This window comes from Eubalaena glacialis, chromosome 18 (genome assembly GCF_028564815.1).
Source record: "Eubalaena glacialis isolate mEubGla1 chromosome 18, mEubGla1.1.hap2.+ XY, whole genome shotgun sequence".
Lineage (NCBI taxonomy): Eukaryota > Metazoa > Chordata > Mammalia > Artiodactyla > Balaenidae > Eubalaena > Eubalaena glacialis.
In genome coordinates this window covers 34,679,327-34,707,216 of record NC_083733.1, presented here as the reverse complement: position 1 = coordinate 34,707,216, position 27,890 = coordinate 34,679,327, and the positions used below count along the sequence as shown (strand labels likewise).

At 50.3% G+C, this 27,890-nt stretch overlaps 1 protein-coding gene across 3 annotated transcripts in view; it reads right to left on the bottom strand.

The window, feature by feature from the left end:
- ZNF423 (zinc finger protein 423) overlaps positions 1–27,890 on the bottom strand; it is a 330,174-nt gene that overhangs the window by 205,734 nt on the left and 96,550 nt on the right. For all 3 annotated transcript variants that reach the window (XM_061173369.1, XM_061173368.1, XM_061173370.1), the window contains one exon: positions 17,383–17,583. In XM_061173369.1, coding sequence (XP_061029352.1) covers positions 17,383–17,583 — 201 coding nt within the window. The remainder of the gene's footprint in view (positions 1–17,382; positions 17,584–27,890) is intronic.

The window sequence follows — 27,890 nt, the reverse complement described above, 5'->3', positions numbered from 1 at the left end:
ATTTTATGTACTACTAAAAAAGCAAAACAAAAAACACTGTCAATTAAACCATGACAAGCCATTAATTGTAAGATTCATCTCAATTTCAGAGATGTTCAAGTGTGTCTCAGAATCCCCGAAACATGGCATTATGTAAATCTGTAGTAGAAGGTCTGGAAGCATGCAAGCCAGAATGGTGACCGCGATTAACCTTGGGGTGGGGCGGGGAGCAGAAAGAAGATTTAGCCTTATCTGTATCTTTGAAATTTTTACAAATAGAATACACTTATGTGTTAGTGATATTTAATAATGTCTAAATTTTTTGCTAAATAGACAGTGACAGAAAGCCTCATCCCCCCCTCACTTAAAGGTGAAGCAATGCTAACAGTACTGGACCAGTGCGTGAGTCATAGGAGAAACAGGGACTTTCCACAGTGATAAGTCAGGGTGGGGCTCGGGTGGACGAGCCAGGGGGATGCTGCAAAGCTTTGCGGAGAGAAGGAAGTGCTTATGAATGTCCAGTGGGGAAAGTGTCATGGAAAAAAGAAACAACAGGAAGAGGACTGGATTCGGGGAAACGAACAATTCACCATCTACTCACAGACTAACATCAGGGCTACTTGGGGGCCTGGGGCTGTCCCCCAGAATGGCTCCTTCATCTACCCTGGTTGCTCTCTGCAAAAGCAGTTTGGAAAGTCATAATGCCATCCTGAATGCATCACTCACAAGGGATGGCCTCGGACTCAAGCTTCTAATTCCGCCTTAATATCCAATTCTGTGTGTCAGGGAGAACTGAACCTCGGCCTGCAGCAGCGGCATCACCTTGCCCTGCGCACAAATAAAAATAGCTTTGGTGCTCAGAGCCTAGGTTTCCTCGCCTTATCCTCTGGGGTCCCGGAAGCGGAGCAGCCGGCGGATGGAAACCACGTGCGATATAAATACATAATGAACAAAGAGGCTCCTCAGAAGCATCCTTGACCTTCCTGCTTTCCTTGACTTCTCCCCTGCCATTGTCCCCAGTGAAGCCGTAAATGGAATGACACTGTCGAGGGTGGTGACGGCCACAGAGTGCCCTCCTTGTCAATTTCTCCAATACTTAAGCAGTAAATGGCGTCAATCGGAATGATAACCTATTCAATTCTCCATCTATGCAAATAACAAAGTTTGGGCAGCTCAGGACGTGATGGGAACAGCTACACCCACCAAGAGCCCAGCCTTGCGTCTGACAAATTTGCTCCTCTGTTCCCACAATCTGTAGCATTACAGGGCAAGACCACATCACTGACTAGCACCACATCCTGCAAAAAGGGAAAACCAAAAGCCGAACCCCACAGCCAAGGCCCCAGGCTCCAAGACAAACGTGTGGCTTGAAATCCCCAAAACAAATCCGCACAGGAAACTTCCCCTTTTACAAACTGGGGGTAATGTCCAAAATATGGCTGCTCAGCAGCAGGTAAGCCAGCCCCTGGAGCAGGGGTGATGCAGAGGGTGTTGGTCACTGGCCCCTCCAGACCCCCCCTCCACCTTCTCTGCCCGCTCTGTGCCCAGGGAGGATGACCAATAGCCTCCTCTGCCTCCTGCTGGGTTCAGCTGATGACTGGAGGCTGGGAGGGGCAGAGTTGGGGCATTTATTCCCCTGGTGAGTTCACAGGTCATGGGCACTCTCCTGCAGGGCAGCCCTGTCCGCCAGCTGCTCTCTCCAGGTCCCGGCAAACGCTCCTCCCCTCTCCCCCCTAGGTTCTCTGAGGTCCCTGGGATGTCCCCAGTGTTCCCGATCCCAGCTGGCTTCCCTTGGCCCTGCCCAGCTCCATAACAGCCCTTTATTAAATGCTCCTCAGTCACCCTGTTTGAGCGTGCCATCTGTTTTCTGTGGGGACCCTGACTAAGAGGGTATACTTTAAACAATTTTTAAGTAAATATGTTGACAAGGTGTTTGTTAAGACAGTGATAAAAAGACGTCAGAGGGAGCAGTGTAAAATATGGCATCAGTGAGAGCAATGAGAGATTTTAAAAATCAGGGATGAGACCAGCGGCCCACGGTGAAGGCAGTCAGAGGGCAAAGCCTTTTTCATTCCTTTTTCAAAGTCTTTTTCACCCACCATGCCGGGGTCCCCAGCCCCTACCCTCTGCGACCTGGCTGCACCAGTGTCAGTGGCCACTGCCTTTCTCCCTGCAACTCTGTCACTCCTTCCACGGGGGCACGACCCCACAAGACACGAACCCTTCTAAAATCCCCCTCCAGGCCTCCTATTTGCCACTCCATTAGGGCTCCTCAAATCCCACCCCAGGAACCTTAGGACTTTCCCATGCTCTGCACACCTGTTCTTTCCCCTCGGAGACAGTGGGCTCCCAGGGCAGGAACCCAACTGTACTTATCCACTCCCGCGTGCATCCCAGGCTGTCATTATGCATTTATCTACTTACCTCGTCATTAGCTGTCTCTCCTGCAGAACAAAAGCTTCCTGAGGGCGGGAATCTGCTATATCCCTGACACCTAGCCAGGGCCTGGCACGTACTAGGGACTTAACAACAAACTGAAGGTCCAAAATACAAAATGTCCCTTTCCTCTGGAAGAGCAGATGGCACCCTCTGGCTTGTTCTAGGGTCCCAGGAAGCAGGTGGGAAGAACAGTTTCTGGGGCAGGAAGGGAGGTGTGGCTTGGAGGTATCTGAAAGGGAGGAAGCTTCTCTCCAGAGCAGAGGAGACTGCCCTCAAGACTTCCTGGTCCTCGGCCACCCAAGAGAGTGACAAATGGAACAACCTGGCACCACCAGGGCCAATTCCAGCAAATCAAATTCAATAAATATTTCCTGAGCACCTACTATGTGCCAGGCCCTGTGCCAGGCCAGAGACAGATACAGGCATGAAAACGGTAGAGCAGGTCGCTGCTCTCAAGGGGGTCACCTTCTAGCAGCAAAGACACTAATCCCAAAGCAAATCAAGAAGAAAATCCAAAATAACAAGAACTGCCTTGAAGGAAATCAAATGGGGTGATTTAATAGACAGTGAAGGAGAGCAACTTTAGCTGGGGGCGAGGGGGTGTCAAAGAGGGTCACTCTGGGTAGGTGACGTTGGAGCTGAGACCCAAAAGGAAGGGAAAGAACCTCCAGGTAGAAGAGAGAGTGGTGCAAAGGCCCTGTGGTGGGAAAAGGCATGGCCTGTTCAAGGCTCAAGAGGGGCGAACCGAGTGGGAGGAGGATGGCTGGGAGAGGCAGGACCAGGTCAGTGGGATGGATTCATTCCACGTGTAGCAGGAGAGGAGCACACGTTACAGCTGCCCCAGGGACAGAGGTCAGGAAGAGGCTGGGAGGCCACAGGCACAAGCCAACCACCTCTCCTCCCCAGGCCCCCCATGGCCTGCCCCTCAGCCTCCTTCCTGCCACCTCCTCACCACTTGGCCCTACCTGCTCTCAAAGGGGTCAGACTGGCCCCAGCAGACTTGACCTCATCACCCCCTGGCACTCAGCAATGCTGACACACACAGCCAACCACTTGGAGAGGCCAAGACTTCCAGCACCCAAGGGCAGGGGGAGGGGGTGGTGGCCAGGATGCATGTGCTCCCCACAGCCAGCCGCCATCCCCCACCTGCACAGCTGCCTCACAGCCTCAGTTTTCCCAGATGCCCCCCAGAGCAATGATGTCATTTCCAAAGGCAGCCAAATTCTAACCAGTCAACTCCAAAATAAAACTGTTTAACACAAAATGAAGCATTTTATAATCCCCTGTACATTTTTTCCCTGAGCTGGCACACACAGTGTTTAAAAACACTGCCAAAACGCTCAACCAATAGTTTGGCTTTATTTTAGACCAGTGCCAGAGTTAAACTTCAGATTTCCTTGCTCTTTTCCTGTTCCGAAGCCCCTACATCCCCCGAGCCTTCGCCGCAGCACCAAAGCGGTTTCTCCCAGTCCCTGCCACGCCAGCTACATGGCCAGGCGAGGCCAGGGTTGGGGTACGAGCTGAGGAGACAAAGGCTGGTGCCCTGCTGGTCGCACTCGTTGAACCGCACACCCAAGCCAGCAGCAGATAAATTTCGTTGGTTTCTCATTTTGTTTGGGAATGTTCTTTATTTTTCTGTGTTAGGGTGTCGCTTTAGGGGTGCCAATCGTAGGATCTTGGGGTTTGGAGGAACCTGAAAAACAGACCAGTGCCAGCCCCTTGACCCCGCCCCCCCCCGCCAATCCCACTCGCCTGCCGTCATCTGACGTGTTCATCTCCAGGCTTAAATTTTAAAGGCTCTTGCCACCAGGAAGTTGCTCGCTATATATGGCCAGAATGGGTGTCCCAGTGGCTTCTAGCATTGGTCCTGGCTCTGTCCTTTGGAGTACCAAGACTGACGGAGAGAGGGATTGGGGTGTCTCATTCCCCCACTGCTATGGTGCACAGCTTTGACCAGAGCTTCCACTGGGCAGCCCTCTCCATTAATACATCTTATCCAGAGGTGACAGTAAAAATAACCACTGGTCACCATCACAGGAACAGACACGAGCTGAACTAGTGGGACTGGCCAAGCTCTTCCCCATCCCTGAGGTCAAGTCACCTACTCTGGGATCTTTGCTGCCTGGGATTAAATGACCCAAGCTCCTTTTCTCTCTGGGCTGCTTCTGCCTGACAGCATCCAGTCCCCCATCTTCTGCTGGCAACACCCTGATTTCCTCTGGAGAACATCTCTGGGTCTGCCATTCAGAGCACTTCACTTGGCCTGAGCCAAAAGCCAACACAGCACTCATCTGAGCCAGAAGATGTAAGAAGACTAGGTCCTAAAGCTTTTGCCAGAGTTCCTGGATTCAGCCGTACCTGAAGCTAGTCCTACATCTGGAATGTCTATGTATAAGAGCCAATAAATCCCCCTACTTGGTTTAAGCAAATTAGGGTTTGGTTTTCTGACACTGGCCACCAAGAATCCTAACTTCCCAGCTTGGAAGCATGACTTTGAGCCTTCCCCTTCTTCCTCTTCCCCTGAACCCCTCTCCAATCGTGGTCTTTCCAGCAACACATGGGACAGAGCAATCGCCTCCTCATCCTGCTTTGCTGACACAGCCTCTGAGCACACTAACCGTTTGTCAGTGAACCAGCTACTTGTCCTCCCCTCTCACACTGCTCACACCACAGTGACACCACCAACCGATGCTGTAGAACAAAGTAACTACAAACAGGTCAGTTTAAAAATCTCCTGGCCAAAGTCAGTGAGCGCTAGGTGTTATAAAATGTAAGCTCCAGACGAGCAGGAGTGGTTGTCTGTTTCACTCACTATTATGCCCCGTGTCTAGACAAGTTCCTGGCTCATAGTAGGTGCTTAAAAAAAATTACTCTATGAATGAATGAATACATGCCAGGGCTGCTAAGGTTCTAAGGAACAGATTTTTCCTCTGACCAGTAGTTTGCTTTGTTCTTTTGGGTGCCTGGGGTCGTAGACTAAGGGACGCGGGACTAGGTCATCAATAGTTTTCAGCTACAATAAAGGACTATTGTAGAACAATTCCCCTCTAGTTGTCTCTTTTACCCCAAAACCAGGTCAGGATTCAGCTGGAGGCTATTCCCATCTTCACCTACAGGCACTTCTCAAAGCTTTTCAAACCTCAAATCGGAGGAAACCGAGTTGATGACTCGGGAAACACAATTTTCAGATCTTTATGCCCAGCAGGATCTGGAATTAGCGCCAGCACTTCCAGGAGAAAAGCACCAGGGCCTCTCCCAGGGGCTTTGGTCTTTGTGTGTCCTGACCATCGGTGATAAAAGTGATACGAAGGAGCAAGGAGTGCTGGGCTGATGAAATTGTAGCTCTTGATGCGAAAGGAAAACTGTGACTCTTGACAAAAGCTCCACATAACTGGCCCTGAGTCTGCTCAGTAACACTGAGATTTTGGAACCATACATGTACACATCGGGGGAAAAAACTTATTATTGAAATACCTACAGAATATAGAAAAAATCTTGTTACTGTGACTCTGGAATACTTTGGCTGCACCCTCCTTCCCCCAACGCTGGTGAAAGATGTGACTTTTGGTAACACTGGGTGTCCCAGAATGAAGCTGCAGAGGTATATAGCACAGCAGACTGATTTCATAGCCGCCTCTCCATACTAACTAACCTGATGGCCGCCTGGCCGCTCCAGCCTGGCCCAAGGCCTGCGCACGATGTCCCGGGAGGCCCAGCAGCCGGTGGATGCCACGAGGGCGTGACACACCTCTCTCCCAGAGCTCCGCTCCCACAGGACCAAGAGGTAGAGGTCTGCGGGAGGGAGGGTGGGCAGGCTTCTGTGGGACCCCCAAAGAGGGGGCACAACTTCCACAAAGTTTGTAACAGTTCAAGGGCCAAAGTCACTCCACACGAAGCAAAGAAAATATCCGGTCCAAGTGGAATAAGGTTTGTGAGTCTGGAGACCTCAGCTTAGTATGGGGTGGCCTCACAGCCAGCCAGTGACCCAGGCAGGAACTGCATACATCAGAGAACATGTGTGTGACCGGCAGCCAGCGCCTAGGGGCTGTACTGCCTCCTAGGAACTATCACACACCCCCTGGGGCCACTGGCTCTGCCACCACCTCCTCGTGTGACCCTGGAGAAGTCCCCCCTCATTAAAGAGCTCAGCCCAATCAGTGCTTTCAGACTGCCTGGGGCTTGTGAAGAGCTGCCCTGGGACTTCTAGGAGGTTGAAGGGGACAGGATAGGGGGGATGGTAGGCCAGTAGGCAGAGCTCAGAATCCCCCAAACTCTTTAGCAGAGCACTTTGCATCCACCTGCTTTATATACTGGTTGTGTTTGAGTATAAGGGCTTGAGAATAAGGTTGGAAACCTCTGAGCTACATGATATTTGAGGAATCTGCCTCTCTAAAATTCTGGGATGAGATGACTAGAAGCTATCAAAAGCAGAATGAATGGATTTGATAATTGGTAGCTGTCAATCTGGCATTTGATTAAACTATTTCACTCCCTCATGTGTACCTGCATATAATTCCCTCCTGCTAAAGAAGACGTCCATGTTTCCTGGTCACCATCCTGGGGAACCCAACTCCAATGCTCAGTCCCAGGGCTCTGTATGGAGCTTCCCCCGACCCCCCAACCAGAGGCCTGCCTAATAGGCACATCTGTCTCCCCCAGGCCACAGTGGCGCCTTCGGGGTGAGCCTTGGTCATGGCTGCTCCACTAGAACTCAACCTTAGGACTTGTGTCCTGATAATTCAAAAGAAGCTGCTCTTTCTCCTGGTGAGGCTGAGTCAGGAGGGTGGAAGCCCAGAGGTGCTGAGACACCTCTGCCGCTGCACACGTGGTGATGGGGTGTCTGCAGACAGCCCTGGGGCGTGGGGCATGTCTTGGAGGAGGAGCACGCTTGAAGCCAGCCTTACTTCTCAGTTCCTTGAGCCAGTGAATCTGCTTTTCTCTACTTGTCAGTTTGAATTGAGTTGTTATGCAGATAGCATGTTAACTGAGGACCTACTATGTGCCAGGCAGCCAAAAGGATGACGGTGACTTCATCTTCCATCTAGATTATACATTCCTTGTTGATAGGAACACTCGCTCACGATCTCTCTCTTTCTCTCTCTCTGTCACTCTCTCTCTCACACACACACACACACACTCACACACGCAGCCCTGGCAATACAGTAAGTATGGCATCACTACTTGTTGACGTGACGTGTACCCCCTGGAATCTTCTAAGCTGCAACGGACGACAGCAGACCAGACCCAGACTACACCAGGAATACATGTGCAACCAGCCTGAGGGCCAGTGTGGGGTTTTCTTTTCCTCCCAGGACCTTGAGGTCCTGCTGGGTGTACATTCTGGGCCCAACAACAGGAAGCTTTGGCAGCTGCCAGGAAAGGTGCAGAAACCAGAGTCCAGCCTGGGAGCAACAGCCCAGTCCTCTCCACCCCCCAAGAGCAGCTCCAGGGTCTACGCACTGAGGCTCAGCCCAGGGATGTCTGCAGCAGAAACATGTCCAGGGTCAGCCACCACACCTGGATTCCACTCTGGCCCACCCTTGGGCACAATGATCCGGAAAGTCATCACAGTGATCAAGCTGGCTACGTGAGAAAAAAGTAAGAGATGCCCTCCCCTTTGCAAAGCCCTCCGAAACCTCAGGGCATACCCAGAGACACTTATTTTCCCGTGGAAACCAAAAGAAGGGTGGATTCTTCCCGCTTTGACCCCTGCCTTCTATATTGTTGGATTTGGTGTCTAATTTTGGAGAGACCTACAGGCCCAACCATGCGATAGCAGCTCTTGCTCTGCACAATCGAGGCAAGGGGGACACAGTGTGTAGACCTGCAGGCTTCACGGGAGGGGAATGATAACAGCAGTCTCTGAAAAACAGTTCCTCTCTGTATCACCGTGAGGAGCCAGGGACAGCTGCCCAGACAGAGCCACAGTCTCGCGCAGCCTGCTGCCTTCCCAGGCACCTGCTAATGGGGAACTCAGAGGACAGGGAGCAGGCAATTGAGGGAAGGTTCCACCCTTGCCAACAGCCAGGCAGACCCTGGCTGGCCAGTCACCCACCCTCCCAAACAGTAGTGTGCCAGCAGGCAGACACACAGAGTATCTTCACAAAGAGTTGTGGGAATGACATCTCTATACATGGAAACACCTTCTGAAGGCACTGGGGAAGGCAGCTAGCTATTTCAAGAGCACCTATTGTGCTTCACCTTACAAGTCAAAGAACGCTTTTGTGAAGTGAGTGCCTTCTCCAATGAGTTAACTTTTATTCAAATAAATAGTTCCCACATCCCCGGCACCCAGAAGGGTCCCTACATATAGTATATGCTCAATAAACATTTGTTGAATGAATAAACCATCTCTTCCTTCCCTAACTCCCTTTCTGATTCCACATTACTTGAAGACCTACTATGTCCCAGCACACTTCCTGGAACCTTTATTTTTGCTATGTCATACTTCAGAGTCCTTCATCCATGACATTTGCACCGTCTACCTTACTGAGGTCATCTCGTCCCTCAAGGGGGCTGTAGCCTCCTTGGGGACAAACTCAACAAACATTTATTGAGCACCTACTCTGTGTTCTAACCACAGGCCAAGGCGCCCCTGGGGATACAGAGAACAGGACCCAAGCCTTGGCCTCAAGGATACACCAGCACAATGGGCTGGCAAACATTTTGGTCTTTGCCAATTGGATGGGTTAAGAGTGGTGTTTTCCTGTGGTTTAAATTCACAGTTCTCTTATTATAAAGGGGGTTCTGAATCTTCCTGTTTACAATCCCTCTCGAATTTCTTTCTCTGGTTCCATTTCTGTCCTGTGCACATGGAAGATATTCAAAATATCTAAAGACCAGTGTGGGCTTCAACCAATCTGAGTGGGCGCTGGCCTTGGGTAGACGGGCCTTTGTTCCACTTTTCTGTTGATATATTGGATATTTTCTTAGTGTTGGTAGGAGCTCCTCACACATTAAGGGAAATATCTTTTGCCTGTGATATGTGTCTTTGGTTTGATTTATTGCAGTTTTGGCAATGCATAAATGTTTTATTTTTATGTAGTTGAATATTTCTGTCTTTTGTTTTATGGCTTTGGGTTTAGGGTTATATTTAGAAAAGGCTTCCCCACTCTGACAATATTATTGTTTTAAAAAAAAACTCATGTTTTCTTTCAGTATTTTTAAGTTTTCTTTTTATGTTTAGATTTCTTATCCATTTGGGATTTGTTTTGGCGTTAGGATGCAGGAGGGATCCAATTTCCTTTTTCAGGATGGCCACCATGCCATCCCAATCCTAGTTACTGGGTGATCCATCTGTCCTCCACTGATCTGCAATAACACCTTTCTCACACACTTAATTTCCATTCGGATCCATTCCTGGTCTCTTTTCCATTCCCCCAATCTGTCCCCCACCACTTAGAATCCTACAGTTTCAGAACATGTTTTAAAATATGATCTAGGGCTTCCCTCGTGGCGCAGTGGTTAAGAATCCACCTGCCAAAGCAGGAAGATCCCACATGCCGCAGAGCAACTAAGCCCGTGCGCCACAACTACTGAGCATGCACTCTAGAGCCCGCGAGCCACAACTACTGAGCCCACATGCTGCAACTACTGAAGCCCACGCACCTAGAGCACATGCTCCGCAACAAGAGAAGCCACCGCAAGGAGAAGCCCGCGCACCGCAACGAAGAGTAGCCCCTGCTCGCCACAACTAGAGAAAGCCCGCGCAGCCACGAAGACCCAACACAGCCAAAAATAAATAAATAAATAAATTTAAAATAAATAAAATAAAATATGATCTAGTTGCCAGCCCTTCCTGTCATTCCTCTTTGTTGGAATTTCCCTTCCTATCCTTGCATTCTTATTTTTCCTCATGAACTTTAGAATCAGTTATTTCTAAATAACTCCTGTGGTTACTTTTATTGGCTAACATTAAGTTACAGGTTAATTTAGCAGAAATTGATGTATTTATGATATTGAATCTTTCCATTCAAGAACAAGGTCCACCTTGTCATTTATTTAAGCCTCTTTTGGGTCCCCCAGTAGTTGATTCTGTTTCTTTGTCCGCCCCGAACATCTGAACGATGCTCCATGGGTTTGCTTCTGGTCCTACACATTCTGTGGCTAACGTTAAGTAGGACTCTTTCTTGCTCCATGCCTTCTGACCAGATGCTGTTGGCAAGAAGGAAAGCTCTTGATGTGGGGGTATTAGTTGTGCTCGAGCCCCCTGGCCTTTTGCCCTGTGACACGCCGGCTGACACCAAGGCTCTGTGCACGCTCCCCACGGGCAGAAGAAACGTGTGCCCTGCACCTGTGTACTTGGCAGTGATCGCCCAGCAGCTGGCCTGCGCCCACTCTGTTTCGCCCAAATGGAACCAGTACGAGGGGCGCCCCAAGCAATAAGGCAGGGAGGGGCCCCACCCACACTGTCGGAGCAAGAAAGGGCCTGAGCCGGCGCACAAAGGCAAGCTCTGGCCAGCCGGTGGACAGGAACAAGGCTGGCAAAGGTGCCAGCCTCCATGCAGCCCCAGCCCTGTAATTAGGGCCCACAGGTCACTCTGGCCACAGCTGAACAAACCAGGGTGTAATTAACTTTCCACCCGGCTTTTTACACAGCAGCATTTCACCTTTGCCAGAAAAGGAGGGTCTGCCTTTCCGAAAGGGCTGGGGAAACACTCCTTGGTCCCAATCCTCAGGAAAGGGGGGCAGCTGGGCGAGGGTGCTGGGGAGCTGTGAAATTAACCCACAAGGAGCACATTTTTTGCTGTTGCTATTTGAACAAATTCCCCTCTCTTATTTTTTCTAAAGTTGAGCATTCAAAAAAGCTGTGTTGGGCTTCCCTGGTGGCGCAGTGGTTGAGAGTCTGCCTGCTAATGCAGGGGACACGGGTTCGAGCCCTGGTCTGGGAAGATCCCACATGCCGCGGAGCGGCTGGGCCCGTGAGCCACAGTTACTGAGCCTGCGCATCTGGAGCCTGTACTCCGCCACAAGAGAGGCCGCGATGGTGAGAGGCCCGCGCACCGCGATGAAGAGCGGCTCCCGCTTGCCGCAACTAGAGAAAGCCCTCACACAGAAACGAAGACCCAACACAGCCATAAATAAATTTTTTTTTAATTTTAAAAATAAATAAATACATAAATAAATAAATAAATTTGCATTGCTACCAAATTTTTTTTAAAAAGCTGTGTTGTCTGGAGGTTAGAACTGTCCCCAATCTGTGTTCTCAGCACAAGCTGTTGAGACCTCGAATCTTAGCTCAGCTCTGTAACCTTGAGCAAGATTCCCTAACTCCGAGCTTCAGTTGTCCAATGTGTAAAATGGGGAGGAATGATGAAAAATAGGACCTCAGGACGTCCCTGGTGGTCAAGTGGTTGGGACTCCGCACTTCCACTGCAGAGAGCACAGGTTCGATCCCTAGTAGGGGAAATAAGATGCCACATGCCGTGACACGGCCAAAAAAATTTCTTTTAATAATAAAAATTAAAAAAATAAAAATTAAAAAAATAAAAAATAATAAAAAAAAAAATAAAAAAAAAAACAGCTTGCCACCTCTTTCTAGAGAAGTCCCATAATTCTAAAAAAAAAAAAAAGGAAAGAAAGAAAAGAAAAAAGAAAAATAGGACCTCCCTGCTGGGATGTTGTAAAGACAAGGTGAGATCATTCCTTCATTCAGCAAGCATCTATTAAGCACCACTGTGTGCCAGGCACTGGCCTAAGACATAACAGGGAGCAAAACGGACAGGACTTGTCTTCATGAAGCCTGATAGTAGCGGGGGAGACGGGTGATAAACACATCGAAAACAATCACGGAATAATTACAGAACCTGGTGAGCACTGGGGACTGAGTGGGGCAGGGGCTGCAGAGAGAGCAATGTGGGGGTTGCAGGGGGCACATTCCAGGGCGAGTCCCATGGGGCCTGTCACGTGACAGGTGCTCAATATATGAAGAGTGTCAGGACTGCAGCCCCCCGCAAGTCCCCAAGGGCGGCAGGAACCCCGCATACTTCAAGGCTCCTACCCGGTCCTGGTGGCAATTCGTATTCTGTGGAGCAAGTGCCTGGAGCCCAGAGTGAGAAGCCTCAGTTTCTAAAGAGACTCCATCTGCCTCTCCCCACCTATAATGTAACCCCGAATCATGCCAGCAGTGCCTTTGGCGAAGAGGCCAGGGACCTGCAAAAGCCACCGGGTGCTCCAGCCCTGGGGACCCAGGCTGTTTCGAGACCGACACAAGGCACAGCCCTGCTGACAACTGCTCCTGACACAGTTAGGAAAGGTGGGTCTAAAGCACGATAGCGGCATAGATGCAGCACCCAAATGTCCTCAGGCAGTGAGCCTCATTAATTTGGGCCGACGTGCTGTCAGTACGAATCACAGAGTATCCTTAAAAGGTAGTTTTTATACCAGGACACAGGGAAACATTCCACCTGAATCCAGACTGAAGGTCCATGGGTGACCTGCTTCAATGAGCACATGAAAAATTGGAATCAGCCCCTGGGTAAATCAAACCTCTCATGTCTGCTTCCACAGTGCTCCAGGAAGTTCCCAGAGATACTTTCTAAGGCACTTGACATCCTCCTGGCTCCTAGAAAATGATGGAAAACCTCCCCTGCAATCGTTTATAGGGCCCAAAGGTGCTCGACCAACACTGCACAAATTGTGTCAATGTAAACTTCAGCTCACTCCCTGTTCCCGATGTTATTCGAGTTGGTAGAACCAAAATTAATGAGACTTTCTATCATCAGTTCAGACGGCCACCAAACACTTCCCCACTTGGTGCCCACAAATGATTCTCCATCAGGAGCAGACAAGCCCATCACACATCGAGTCAGACTTTATCTATTCTGCTGCAAAAGTCTTGATCTACTGGCATATTAGTCTACATTTAGTATTTTTATAGTATATGGACCGAGTACCAGCAACCCAAGCTGCACAGGAGAGCTCCCCAAATGGAGGAGACCATGTGGCAACATGGGAATCCACTCACAAAATGTTCAGTAACAAATGCCAAATAGAAGATGGTAAGTGCCCACGACTCCAAGCATGTAAACATTTGTTATCCTGTGGGCAGGGGCTGGAGGGGAACAAAGAGAAATCAGACAGCTGTTGGGGGGTGGGAGCATCGGCAGAGAGAACTGGTTCTTGCTTGTTTCATTTTGTGTGTCATAAAGATGTAATGTCTGTTACCTTGTGGGTTTAAGGTCGGTTTCTCGCAGACACAAAGGAGAGACGAGAGAGAGAGAGAGAGACAGAGGGGGAGAGAGAGAGAGAGAAATATGAACAGGTCTCGATGGAGCTGTCTTGAGTTCGTGAAGTCCACACTTCAACAACTCCTCCTGGACCCAGCACTGCCAACTACTGCTGAGGGACAACGAAACCTCTGGAAATGAGGGTTCTTCAGTGCAGACAGTCCCAGCTCCAGGTTGGGGGATCTGGGGGCTTCCTGATGAATACCACCACTGTCATTCCAGCAGGAGGCTCCCCGTCCATGAAGAGCATCCCCACATCCCCACCCCAGAAACTCTTCAGACCTCACACCACTCTCCCAGATTCCGATGGAAAAAGACAGTGTCCCTACCCACACCCCAACTGCCACAGCAAGAGCCCAGAGCGCACTCTGCTAGAGCAGTTCAAAGAAGGACCACATTCGAGGAATCTAAATTATGACACAAATGAACCTATCTATGAAACAGAAACAGAATCACGGACATAGAGAATAGACTGGCGGTTGCCAAGAGGGAGGAGGATGGGAGAGGGACGGACTGGGAGTTTGGGATTAGCAGATGCAAACTGGTATATATAGAAGGGATAAACAACAAGGTCCTACCGTATAGCACAGGGGACTATACTCAATATCCTGTGATAAACCATAATGGAAAAGAATATGAAAAAGAATGTATATGTAATATGTATAACTGAGTCACTTTGCTGTACAGCAATATTTAACACAACATTGTAAATCAACTATACTTCAATAAAAGAATAATAATAAAAGGACCACAGTTGAGATGGCCCCCACAAACACACCCACCCCCTCCACACAGCCTCTTCCCAACACGCTGACCATCTGGAAGGGCTGGGCTTCCCGGGCACCCTGCTTGGGGAGGGGTGTGCCGCCTTCACATTCCGGGGGGGCAGCCCTCTGCAGGGCACGAGTGTCGTTCACACCCAAAGCCAGATTCCGACGGACAGGTGGCACTGCCCTCAGGGCCCAAATCCTCAACGGCAGGGACGCCCCACCTTCCCTTGAAACAAGACTCATTTGTTCCCTCAGAAACATCTTCCGAGCACCCAGAGCCCTCCCGGCCTCAGCAGAGCAGGGCCCTCTCTGAAATCCTCGTCTGAAATGGTCTTTGTTGGGCTGCCGAGTGTCCACCTTTCCCTCCAGAGTGACGCTCCATGGGGCAGCAATGCCCGCCTGCATCATCCCTAGTACTGCGGCCGGGTGATCAATGATGAGCGTCCAGCAGACACATGAGGTTGGCCTGGGAGGGCCTGCTATTGCATTTCTGTACCAGTTCCAAACTTTTAAAGTAGAAGCCAATGTTTAAAGATCTTACACTATAGCTCAATGTATAAAGCAGACTTTTTAAGGTGATAGCTCTGACTGGAGTGGGTGTCAGAGCCCCCTCAATCAGACAGGCCCCAATACCGACCCCAAGAGCCTCAGAGACACCTCTGGAAACACAGTCTGAAAACCGCTGCGCAATCCAAGGATGTGGAAGTGTCCTAGATAGGGACTGGTTTTGAAAATATGCACACAATTCCCAAAGGTGTATCCTGTCCCTGGGTAATCCTAAGAACTGGGGGAAAATAGCTCCTCACATATCTCCTCCATGTTAGGGAAACTCACCCACGCTGGGTCACACCTTTACTGGGTGGTAATGAATTTCTTGGGGATGCTATTAGACGAGGTCGTTTCCTGTACTCTTTCAAGGCATCTCTGACTCCCATCCAATGCTCCAGGGCTTGGGGATACTCCTGGTTCCCATGTACCAGTGGAGGTTGTTAGTGGGGTCCTGTCAGGAAGCAGGCAGGGGAATTGGTGGATACCAGCAGCATCAATAAAGACGGCTTGAGACCCTGCAAATGGGGCTGCCGTGATTTCAGCCAAAGTCTGAGGCTGTGGAGTGAAGAGACCACCACTGGGAAGACAGTCCCACCCAGGACTGAAGAACAATTAGCTACCATTTATAATTTCTAATACAGACCCCCATTTACAGCCCTAAAGTCTCACATTTTCCCTTCTCCACCTAGAAATAGAACCATTCTCAAAAGTGTGGTAAAAGACATAAGAATCTCCTTGATTCTGAAAAACTGGAGGAAGGAACAGCCTAAGTAGTGCCAGGGGTAGGACCTCACTCCAAGAGCTGCAGAGACTCTACAAAGCATCACTTAGCAGTGGTCCTGAGGGGCCCTGCTTTAACAACTAGATGAGAACAGTGCGTCCTTTCACATAGAATATGAAGAGAATAGCTTTAATTAGAAGATCAATTTACTGATTGTTTTTAAAGTAAGTGACAATATTTCACTCTTTTGTACTTAAGATTTCACCTCAGTTCTTGGCTAAATCAAGAGCTACACTAGCATCTATTGTTTTCTCAAGTCCAAGAATGAGAGTCCATAGCCCAGGGTCCTGAGGAGGTCCTGGCTCTGTCACCAAATTGCTATGTGACCTTGGTTAAGCAGTCACCTTTCTCTCTCAACGCCTCAGTATTTCCCCCCCAGCAAATAAGAGGACTGGAAAAGCCAACCCTATAAGTCCCTTCTAATACTGATTCTAAGCTTGTAAGTTGGCTGTTGCCTCTGCCAATGATTGAAATATCACAAATTCCAAATGACTGCGGTTTGGTTTGCTGAGCCCCAAAAAGTTCAAAACTTGGAGTCCTGCCGGGTCTATTGTTTTTGATATCTATTCCCTCTAGAGGGCGAGAATGAAGACTTGGCCTACCGAAGGCTGTGCGGGTACAGATGTCACTAGAGGAAAAGTCATAGCAAAGTTCCACAAACACTTGGCTTTCAATCTTCCAAGATGGCATGAAAGGCAGGGGAAGCAAGACTTTGAGTCCCAACCTATCTCTTACCAGCAAATTCCCCCTGCAAAACAGGTGTCGGGTCCTCCTTGGAATACTGGTCTGAGATTTGAGGTCCTCTTCCCACAAACCGGCACCCAAAGGGTTTCATCAACACTCACAATAGAAGGAGATGTCTCAGGATAGCTGTTTAAGGCACACACATGCTCTGGACTCCCTGCTCAGAGCCTGGAAACACGCCAACCCCTATCCCTATTGCATGGCTGCCATACTCCCGGGAATATGCATGCCCCCCTTCCCCTACCCCACACACTGCACGCATCCCAGACACACAGACACACTCAACTCGTGAAGTCTTAAATCGCTCCTATATACTGTGGCCTTGCCCACCTTGTCTGAGGCAGCTGGTAAATAGAACACAGGGCTATAGTCAAACTGCTATAGTCAGAAACTGCTCCCAGCCACCCTTCTCCTACCCAGAGAAGCAGAAGGCCAAGTGCGGAGGTGGAACCAAGTCCCTTTCTGTAGGGGTACTTCCTGGCCTTTGAAATTCTCCCCATCCCATCACAAGCCCTGCCTCGGAGCTCACTCCTTCATGCAGCTTTCCACACTTAAGCTGCTTAACTTTGCACTAATAACCTCTTAATTGCTGGGTTTCCAAAAGGCCTTCCAGAAATCCGGGGTGCAGACCCACCCACTTATGGCCCACATACTATGGAATGCAGTTTGGGGGAGCAAGGACAGGGCACCTCCGCCTAACTCCTGCCTGCTGGAAAGCTGTTGCTTTCATTTTTAATTTTATTTAAAAGGGTACCCAAGACACCACAATAAAATGACATTAACTGTAAAATTACATTATTAATTCTTTAATCTCACTTGAGGCTTCAAGCTGTTGCTATGTCCAATTATCCGTATAACCACCTGTCAGAATCCCGGTGCTATTTAGCATTACCTCCAGGACAGCGGTGGGCCCGGTGGTCCGTCAGGTCTGCCAGAGACTCGAAGTCCTGCTGACAGTGATCGCAGGTGTAAATTGACTCATCCTCCATGTCTTCATCGTCCTCATTTCTCTCCTCTTGACTTGTCACGCTGTTCCTGTCTTCCAGCACACGGCTGGTTTTTCGATCACACTCTGGCTCTCCTTCTAGGCCTCCTGCCAACAGGAAGAATACAGTCCATGTCAGCTGACGGGGTCTTGGGAAAGGATTTTAAAAGAATCACTCTGCATTTATGAAGATACATTTAATTACTCTGCCTCCCAGGGTCCATTCTTCTTGACACCTCTCAGTATATTAAAATATGGGGGTTTTTGTAGCATGTGGTGCCATAATTCTCAGCTAGATTATTTAATTCTTGGTGCAAATCTTCTAGAGGGATTTCCTGTCATCTTCCCTCTGTGCATGGATGCTGGGGGTCATGACCCCTCAGGGAGGTGAAAATACCTTAGCATTTTGTCTCCTAAAAAACCCAGTTCTCTCACACATTTCTCTAGAGTTTCCATCAGCTGTTCCTAATGCACCTGAACTTTTAGTTTCCCCCAAAGCCTTGAAGTTTAGAGCTGGGAGATCTCTTAGCCAGGCTCACCTTCCACATAACATGCCTCCCAATGTGGAGATGTTGGCTCAGTTCTTTGCAAAGATGTCCTGATTCTGGAATCAAGGAAGCACATGTGTTTGCAGGACCACGGATAGTCAAATTGCTGCTTAAAATGCACCTGAGTGCTCACTTGTGCCCCGGTATCAGCCTAGACAGTGAGAACCAGGCTTGGAATCATTTGACCAATTTCTTTAAAATAAAATACCAATTCTGTGCTTAGCACTGTGCAGACCAGTGGTTGAACTGTACAGAAAAGTGAGTTAATGATCATGATAACGATGCTTTGCATTTGCATAGCATTCTGTGCGCTTTCAAAGCGCAAATACACACACGTAGCCCCATTTCACAGTCTCACACATCCTAGAGCTAAACGGGGGCTCAAGCTATCTTATGGTTCCGCCCCCTGCCCGCAAAGAGGGACAGCTTTGTTATTCCCCTTTCATAGGTAAGGCACCTGGCCTCCAGCCAGAAGGATGCAACATCCCCAGCACCCTACAGATGTTCACCTCGACATCCTGACTCCTGCCTAGTGTACTTCCCTGCACAGCTGGGGGAAGTGGAGAACAGCCTCAATCTGAGAGATTAATAGGACCCAACAAAAACTTGTAAACCAAAGTGCAAAAAATGCATGGTAAATATTACATACAAAATATATCAGTAATCCCAATAAATGTCAGTGGATTAAACTTGCCCATTAAAATACAGAGACTTGGACTGGAAAATCAAAGTGCCTGTTGTCTCTTCCCACAGTCTGTCCTGGAAAACAGATCTATCTGTGCAGAAACTAGCACTTATTTAAACTAAAGAGAGAAATCTCTACTATGTGTAAAGATATTGATGCAAACATATACGCATATGCAAAGGTGTGTGTATGCACGTGTGTGTGTGTGTGTGTGTGTCACCCATAACATCACAGTTACAGAAAAAGGCTTCAGCACACAACCTTTAAACCCCCAAGGACTGGTCGCCAAAGCAAGAAGAGAAATGAAGCAAAGAATGCATTTCATTCAAGGTCGAAGCCACAGTCCTATAAATATTTCTATTCAGAAATAGATAATGTTATAAGGGCTCTGTTTCTCCCGTCTGCACAGAACATGCACCTCCAAGCACCCGACAGCAACAACCTACAAACACAAATCAGCTCATTGGAGAGCCAGCTGCCGCCTTCCGTGGCGGCAAACGTGGCATGACACGCCGCTTGGAACTGTGCAGAGGCAGTAAAAATCAATGTTTCCATTTGTGGCCCATCAAAACATCTCTCTTCTTACCAATTAAGGGATGTACAATTTTTAGGTTCTTTTATCATCAGAACATGCCAACTCCCGGCAATACAGAAATCCCATTAAAAGCCAGGCAGCATATTTATCTCAGGAAATCTGATCTGCTGCTGTGGTGACGGCAAGAAATAGAAAGCAAAGAAATGAGAAATATCATTTGGAGCCTTCAATATTATAAGTCATCATACAACCATGGTTACACAGGCAAGCGCCCGTCTCTGAAATTCCTAGTTTACAGTCTCTTCCCTTAATAATAAAAAAAAGAAAAGTTCTGAAGGGGGGAGAAAGAACCATAATTCCCACTTTATCTACTACACCAACTCTCCAGATAATAAGTTATGCTCAGCACCACGCCTGTGCTACTTTACTTAACACACAGTTTAATAGACATATTTAAATTATCCCCTTGTTGTTGTTTTTTTTTGCCATATTTACTTGGCAGCACTTTCCATAATAGCTCATCTAATCCACAACTGGAACCACAAACAGTACAATGCATTTGATCTCTTTAAATCTGGTACATCCTGTTGACTCAGGAGTAGATAAATCAGAATGTCATCTCTTGGGTTTTTATAAGGCAAAAACCCATAAAGTCATCCAAGAGCATAAATCTGTTTTAAGAAACTGTCACCTCCCCTGCCGCTGTCTCCTAATGGGAAGCCAAGGTGGCTGCACAGAAAGGGGCGGGAAGGGGGAGGGGCGGGCGACGTGGGGACCTCATCGCCCGAGGTCCCAGGGGTCACATGGGCTGAAGTAGTCTTAGGGAGCAGGATGTCCCTGAAGCTCCAGTCCCCGGGGACCCCTCTGCTGCGTCATCAGAATCAGGACCTCTACAGCAGGAAGCCCTCCATCCGCTCAAGGCTCTACTCTGTAAGGCACTCTCATGCCCCCCAGTCTCTGATCCTTACAATCGGAAAAAAGAGTAAATGGTGTTATTCTTCCATTTACAGATGAGAAAACTGTGGCTCTGAGAGGCCACCCAAAGCCACACAAGGGATTGAACCTACAAGTTCTGATGTGGAGCCGCTTGCCCTTCTCCAGGACGGGGCCTGTCGGAGCCCCAGACTCCCAAGGCCGGGAGGTGGGAGCCCTGAGGACACAGCCGAGGGCGCCAGTCCCCCCTGGAGCACCCTCTGGATCTCCTCTTTCCCAGGCCCACCCTGAGCAGCTGCTCAGTGAGCCCCCGGGGCCCTAATGAGAGCACCTTGACCCGGCTCTGGCTCATCGGGGGTGACCCTGCTGGCCCACGTCCTGCCCTCAACCAGCCCCCTGGGTGCCTCAAGGGTCCTCGCCGAGCAAGCACAGAGGACACAGAGCCCAGCGGCCACCACCAGCCCTGCCTGAGCCCCCATCCCAAGTGCTGCCTCATGTTTCCAACGTGGTGACCTGCTGGGCCTGAACTACAGTTGACCCCCAGGTCCCTCCAACCACCCAGGCCCACAAAGCAAAGTCAGCAGAGCTCATTTCTTTTCCACCGGGGCTGGGAAGGATGTCCCGAAAACGGACCACTGGTGCCTTTTCCTCCGGCCCCACCCAAGTTCTCCCGGGGGACACCCAGGGAAGGCCCAAAGTAAACAATTTCGAATAGGGCCCTCTCCCCCCAGGGCCACGAGCGAGGGACAGGAAACAAAATCGGCACCGTAAATGCCAGCCTCTCCATCCATTAACAAAGCTTCGGACCTGCCCGGCCTCACGCTCCACCCAGGACAACTCACAACCTAGTTGTTTTCCAATGTGCACACCCCCATCCTTTTGCCCAGGGGTCCACCAAGAGCAGCTAGCATTTATTGAGCACTAGTTGCATGCCAGGTACCTTCTGAGCCCAGCCAGCCGGGCAGCCCTATGAGTTGACCACCATCACAGCCCCATTTTAGGGGTGAGGAAACCGGGGCTCTGTGAGGTGACGATGCTTAGGCAAGGCCATAGGGGCAGGTTGCAAACACAGTTGTTCCTGACTCTTAACGACTCTGCTACACAGTCTCCCCACAGCAGAGCCTCAATGGAAAAGTGAGTTGAGTGTCAAGGAATCTGCCAACCCTCCAAGGCCATCTGCAGGGGCCTGGTTGCAGCCCCCAAAGTCCAGCAAGGGCTCTGCTGACCTCTCTGACTTCCCACTTATTGCCACAGCCCCACAGACCTTTGTTCAATCCCTTGAACTTCAAGTTTGTTTAGCCAAGGGCTTCTTCACACTCCAGGTTCTGCCATAACTGTCCCCCGTGGGCCTGAGCACCAAGGTCACACAGGTCCCCATAGTTTCTTCCCCATAGTTCCCTTCCCTTTGCTGTCAGAGCACTTGGCACAAAGTTCACTTACACTTTTATAGGCTGATTTTTTTACTCTCTGCCTTCTGGTGGCAGCCGCATTTGCCCAGGACGGCAGCAACAACACCTCCCATCCCATGTGCTATCGTGGAGGGAGACCTTGCCCTCACCCATCAAGAAGAGGGATCTGAGTCCCCTCCACAATTCCCCTCTGGCCTGGCTGGCCTTGGTGACTCCCTCAAACGCTAGAATGTAACAGAAACTAGAATGCAGCTTCCGCCTTGTCTCCTGGTCTCTTGGGACACGACCCCTGAGAACCCAACTGCCCTACCATAAGAAGCCCAAGCCACATGGAGAGAGTGTTAAGTGCTCCAGTCGACAGCCCCAGCTGAGCTCCCCGCTGCCAGCGCCCACTGCCAGGCACGGGAGTGCAGTATCTCGGACATCCAACCCAGACAAGCCTTCAGAAGGCAGCAGCCTCAAATGGCACGTGACTGCAAATCTACATGAAATGCTAAGTGAGAGCACCAACTGAGCCCAGTCTGCCCACAGAAGTGTGCAAACTAATAATTGTTGCTTTAGGTCATTGAGTTTGGGGGTGGTTTGCTACACAGCAATAGACAGCTGGAACACGCCCCCGTAAGCTTCACGAGGGCAGGAGCTGTGTTTGGTTTGGCTTGGTACTATCTCCCCAGCCCCTGGTACAGACACACGGTAAGTGCTCAGTAAATGGTGAATGTATGAATTAATTGGTTTCAAAGAAACAAGACTCTGAATATCAACACAGGTAGGGGGAGGGGAAGTGTTAACAGTACTGTTCATTGTGTGATAAGTATTAGGTTGAACCATATGAAGTTGCCATCTTTGTAGGTCAAAAAAGCCAAAAATTGGCAATCTCAAATGGTTCAACCTAACACATGATGGGGCCAGTCTGTCCTGCCACCTTCTTCTTCAAATCAGGAGGAAGAGGGTACACCTACACTGGTTGATCCCACTACACCACACCCACACATGCCATGGTCCTTGAGTCCAAGATATGGGCTTGGGGAACTTTCTATGAGCAAAGAGAGACAGTAACAAAACACCCAGCCTTTATTGCTTATCATTAGAAAACAGTGAATTTCCCCACCCCAGGCCACCTGCACCCTGAGTGATGCTGACACCGTGGGTACCCTTCTACCTTCACATCCTTCCATCCCATCATCACAGTAAGCCTATGAGGGAGATACAATTGATACCTCCCCTTTGCAGAGGGGGAAACCAAAGCTCAGGACCACACACAAATCACACACACTGGGAAGGGCAGAGCGTGGATTCGAACCCAGCTCTTCTGACTACAGATCCTGACTCTTAACCACCACACGGGAGGGCAAAAAGGGAATGCCTGTGAAAGCACTGAGCAGGGGACAGCTGGCTGAGTCCACTGCCAGAAAAAAGGGAAAGGGGAGAGGCCCCGGGGGGCCAGGCTGCCCGCAGGCTGCCAGGTCTGGGAACAGGACATTTCTTACCTTCTCAGCCAGGCTTCTTGAGCTCATGAGTCAGGGCTGTCGGGGCCTCACCGCTCCCCAGGACCTGAGAACACCCGCGAGGGAGGGTGTCTCCCCTCTGGCCCCAGTCCCCGGCCAGCACGCAAGTCAGAAAGAACCTCAGCGAGAAGGCTGCCTCTTCTCCTTCCTGGGAAGGACTGTGGGGATCACCCCGCCATCAGGGGGCCCTGGGCACCCTGAGAACCAACCAGGGACCACTGGGGGTCCCGCCTCTGGGGCCCCATGGCTGAGTACCTTCCCAACGGAGGCAGAAAGCCAGGAGCAACCCCTACATGCCCGAGAAAAACAAGGGCAGAGTATGAGAGGTGTGAGATATCCCAGAGGCTACAATCACACACCTTTGTCCATTGTCTCCTTCATTCACCCTACAAATATTGATTGAGCGCCTACTGTGTGCCAGGCATAACACGCATGTATTTGCTACAACATACAGGGTGCTCCCCGGTCTCTTTCATCTTGGTGGCCTCAAAGCCACACAAGGCCTGGCACAGAAAAGATGCTTAATCAACATGGGGTGGATGAATGACTGCCCAGTGAAGAAATGAATGCCCCAAGGGAGGTATAGGTGGTAAATGCCTGCGGCCTGGGCCAGGTTACTCAGGGGACCGGGTTCCAGTCTTAGCTCTAGGACCCCCCCCGACACCTCGCCCCATGAGTGACCCTATGTCAATTCTCCCGTGTGAGGCCGATTCCCTTTGTGTCAACAAGCTTAATCGTGATGGACACCGCCCTCACAAGGTGGAGATAGGCTCCTGTATGGCTGGCCATCAATGGGAGAAGAATTGTGCCCACAGCTACACACAGATATGGGTAAGCCAGGAGCCTTGCAGGGTTTCAAGGAGCCCAGAGGAGGCTGGAGCAGGGGCAGGCGGGCAGAGGAGGATGTGGGCAAAAGTGCAAGACAAGGGTGCAGGGGAAGGACAGGGAGAGGTGTGAAGGGCAGGACTGGTGCCAGGTGACAGTGGGAAGCGGGAGAATCAGTCCTGGAGGCCAGCGAGTCCTGGGACGGTCTCCCCATCTTTTCCCGCAATCAGATCTGGATAGGAGACCGTACCATCCACCTCCACAGAAATCAGAACCACCAGACAGTGAATTCTAGGCACGTACAGGGCTTGACGAGGGAACCCAACTGAACAGGGGGCACCAGGAGCACCAGTGTAGAGGAGTTCAGTGGGGCTGATTGAACCAAGCTGTTCCTGCAGAAAGATGGTTATGAAGCAACAACACACACAAGCAGCAGACAGCTGGAGTCATGTTCCAGGGACTGATGGGTTGATAGAGAAAGAACCGAAAAGAATCCCAGACTTTGGAGCCAGCCAGTCTGGGTTCAGATCCACATGCCGTCACGTAACAGCTGGGAGACCTTGGATAAGTCACTTACCCTCTCTGAGAAAAATTTTAATGAAGTTAAATTATTTTAATGAGGTAGTATATACAAAGCCTGATACCTGGCCCACAATGAGCCTGAGAAAACAGTAGCTACGGTTACTGTCTTATTTTGCTATCATAATTCAAACCAACACAGGCTGCATCATGGCTCACACACGAGGGTGGAGACATCGTTCTGCACGAGAGGTTCTGGCAGGAGGCCTCACAGGCTCCTGAGGATGGAGAATGTCAGGGCACATGCCCCCGAAAGGCACAAAAATGTCCATACAGACAAAAGGATCCATTGCATCAGGAGAGGAAATTCCTGGCCTCAAGTCCGGGCTCCCCCCTCCCTCCCTGTGTGACCTTGAGTAAGTGACAAGCCCACTTCCTCCAGAAAACAGCGTGACCCCTGTCGGGGGTCTGTCCCGGGGGCAGATGATGCGGGCGTGTTTATAATTCACAAGCCCACTTGCCCTGTGCTCTCCCCGTGTACGTAGTTGTGGGGGGGGGGCCTCCCAACAGAATTCGCAGTCCAGGCAGGTGTCTACCACTTGCAAACTGTTTATCCTGGAGCAACATTTCGCTTTAATAGAGAACACGTGCTCCATCCTAACAGCCCGTATGTGTCCTCCAAACAGTATCACCAGCAGCATGCTTCCCGAGGGCCAGCGTGGAGGAAGCACTTTCGGAACCTGGGCGTGAGGTCAAACCCCTGGCTGAACCTCACCTTGGCGTTTTGGCCCTGCTTGTAGAGAAGGACACGTCTCCATGAACGCTTTCTCACACACACCTGCCCTGGTGGGATGGAGAAAGAGAGGGACTGGGCCGGGTCTGGGCAAGGAGCTTGCCAACCCCAATTAGAAACTCTGCTTGTGCATCCGCTGCTGGCCCCAAATTCCACAAGGCAGCCACTATTTATCTTCAGGTTTAAAATATTTGCAGTGCAGGCAGCAGGGTAACATTTAACACTCAGCCTAAAGGGTCCCCTTGGCAGCAGAGCTGTAGGCAAATATTTTAACACATAATTTGCTGTCCAAGTTCCACTTAAATAAGGAAGCAACTTCCACATGCTGTCTTGGGCGGTGGGGGGAGCGCCTATTGCTCCCCTGTCAGTGTGGACGGCTCCGTGGATGGAATTTCAAAGCCACGGTCAGCCAGACACTGAACCTGACCTTGGGCTGCATCACACGAGCCTTGCTGGGATGCTCCATCCTGGCCGATGATGCAAGACTGGGTACAGGGCCCCCCTTTCCACAGGCCCATGGTTAACCAGAAAAATAAGAACCTTCCAGAGGATGTCTCTTTAGTTGTCAGGAATTCTAGAACCCGAGGCCAAAATGGTTAGCAGTGTGACAGCAATCACTTTTCTCAGACCAGATCTTCCAATTCATTTGCAGCCTTCCCCCAGTGACCCATGGCCCAATAAGGGAGATACAACATTAGGCTTATTATATAGAGGGCAAAACTGAGGCTCAGATAGCTCAGACAGCTCACTCTGTCACTCAGATCATGAGTGGACCAAAGCTCACAACTCCAAGGCCCCCACCATTACACAAATGAGTAGAACGGACTGGAGGAGCCTGGGGGGAAGATGTACACCCACCCAAGGGGGTGGTCCCTGCTCAAATCCTCTGCATAGTTACCATACAGAAAAGCAAGGCCCAGTACAGACATTAGCTGTTTTGTTTTGTTTTTAATGAAGGAAATCCATATTTTTATGTGAAATCTCTGGATTTTTAAGTGTTAACTTCAAATTTTAAGAAACATGGCATGAGTGAAACAATAGGCCTTGGAGGGCTGGATGTAGCCTGGGGCATCTTTACCATGGGGCACACCCAGCAAGAGCCACTGGGTCCCCTTGGGTCAGACAGGGAGTTTAGCTGTACAATGATGAAAGTGTCCGTTCTTTGGAGATTTAGAACTGGGTTCAGGTTCCCTGCTGTGTGACTTTGGTTGCTTGCACTTCTAAGCCTCAGTTTCCTTGCCTAGAAAATGAGGAAGATATCACTTCCTCACGTTCAGGTTGGAGAAGCTCCCTATGGGAGCTATCATCCTGGTGACCTTGCCCCAGGTCTCTGCCACCCAGGCTGTGGTGGGCAGTAAGCTCCCCCAAAGCTGGAGCCAGATCAGACACAAATCTTCCACATCTTTGGTCAGTCAACAAACATTTTTCTGAGCACCTACTATGTGCCAGCCACTGCTCTAAGTGATGTAGATGCCCCCAAGAACAAAGCATAGCTGCTTACCCTGCTGAGGCTGACACTGGTCACAAGCACCTTGCCCTTTATGGGCAAGTACCTGCTGATCGAATGCATGACTCTCCCCTCCCAGGGGATGTTCAGGTGCTGAGCTCAAGCCACAAAGGCAGAGAGAGATGGCAGCTTCCGCTCCCCCCCCCCCGCCCCCAGCTCCCAACTATTGCGGGTTAAGGAAGGAGAGGAAAGAAAAGACGGTAGATGGGAGGGCGGGAAAGCGGGAGGATTAGAGCAGGAAGGGGAGAAAAAGCAATCACAAACACCCTCACCAAAAGGGAAAAAAATTATATTTTTCTAGCCGGTCCTTAACGGTGTCCCTCCTCCGAGCCTCACAATCTTAATAAAACTGATCTCGCCACATGCAGTAATGAAGCACAGTTGGACAAAGCCACCCTGGAACCATGAAAATTGTACACTGTTACCGCCTCGTGACCTCCTGAGGCTATGACCACTCTGCCCTCTCCTTGCTGTCATGTTTTGTCTCCGACGGCCGCTGGGAAGGAGGAGATGGAGAAGCAGGCCAGACCTAGGCAGCGGAGGGAGGACAGGACGCGGGGCAGCATGGGGAGCTCGATAAATCCAGCTAATTTGTGGCCAGAGCCATGGCCTGGCGCTCCTAATTGCTCCCGGTCCAGGAGCAGAACTCAAGGCGCGGATGCTGGGGTGCAAATCAGCCCCAGCAGCCATGGCAGAAAGAGGAGCTCCATGGAGGAGGAAAGGGGAGCCGGGGACAGATGCGCACCCACAAAGACAGGACGGGTGGCCAGGCTGAGCAAGAGTGGCTCAAGGTCAAAGGCAAATACAAGCGGTGCAGTTGGAGCCCAGAGCCCTCAGGCCACACGGAGGTCGCTCGGGGATCCCGGCAGGTTCCGCCCTCTCTGGCCTCAGTGGCTCCATCTGTAAATGAAGGCATGGGCCGTGGAGCAGCAATATTTAAAGGAGGGCACCTTAGTGACTCTTCGCTGTGCCAGGGGCAGGCCCGAGGGTAGAAAGCCGAGGGTTACCTCCCCACCAAGGAAGCCCCACTCTGTCTGCTGTAGACGCTGGGGTCCCACTGAGCAGTGCTTTACAGATGGAGTTCCACTGTGAAAGCAGGAAGTGGGCAAAAGTCCAGCCAGACAACTCCTCCTCACCGTCCAGGGCTCAGCTCAAT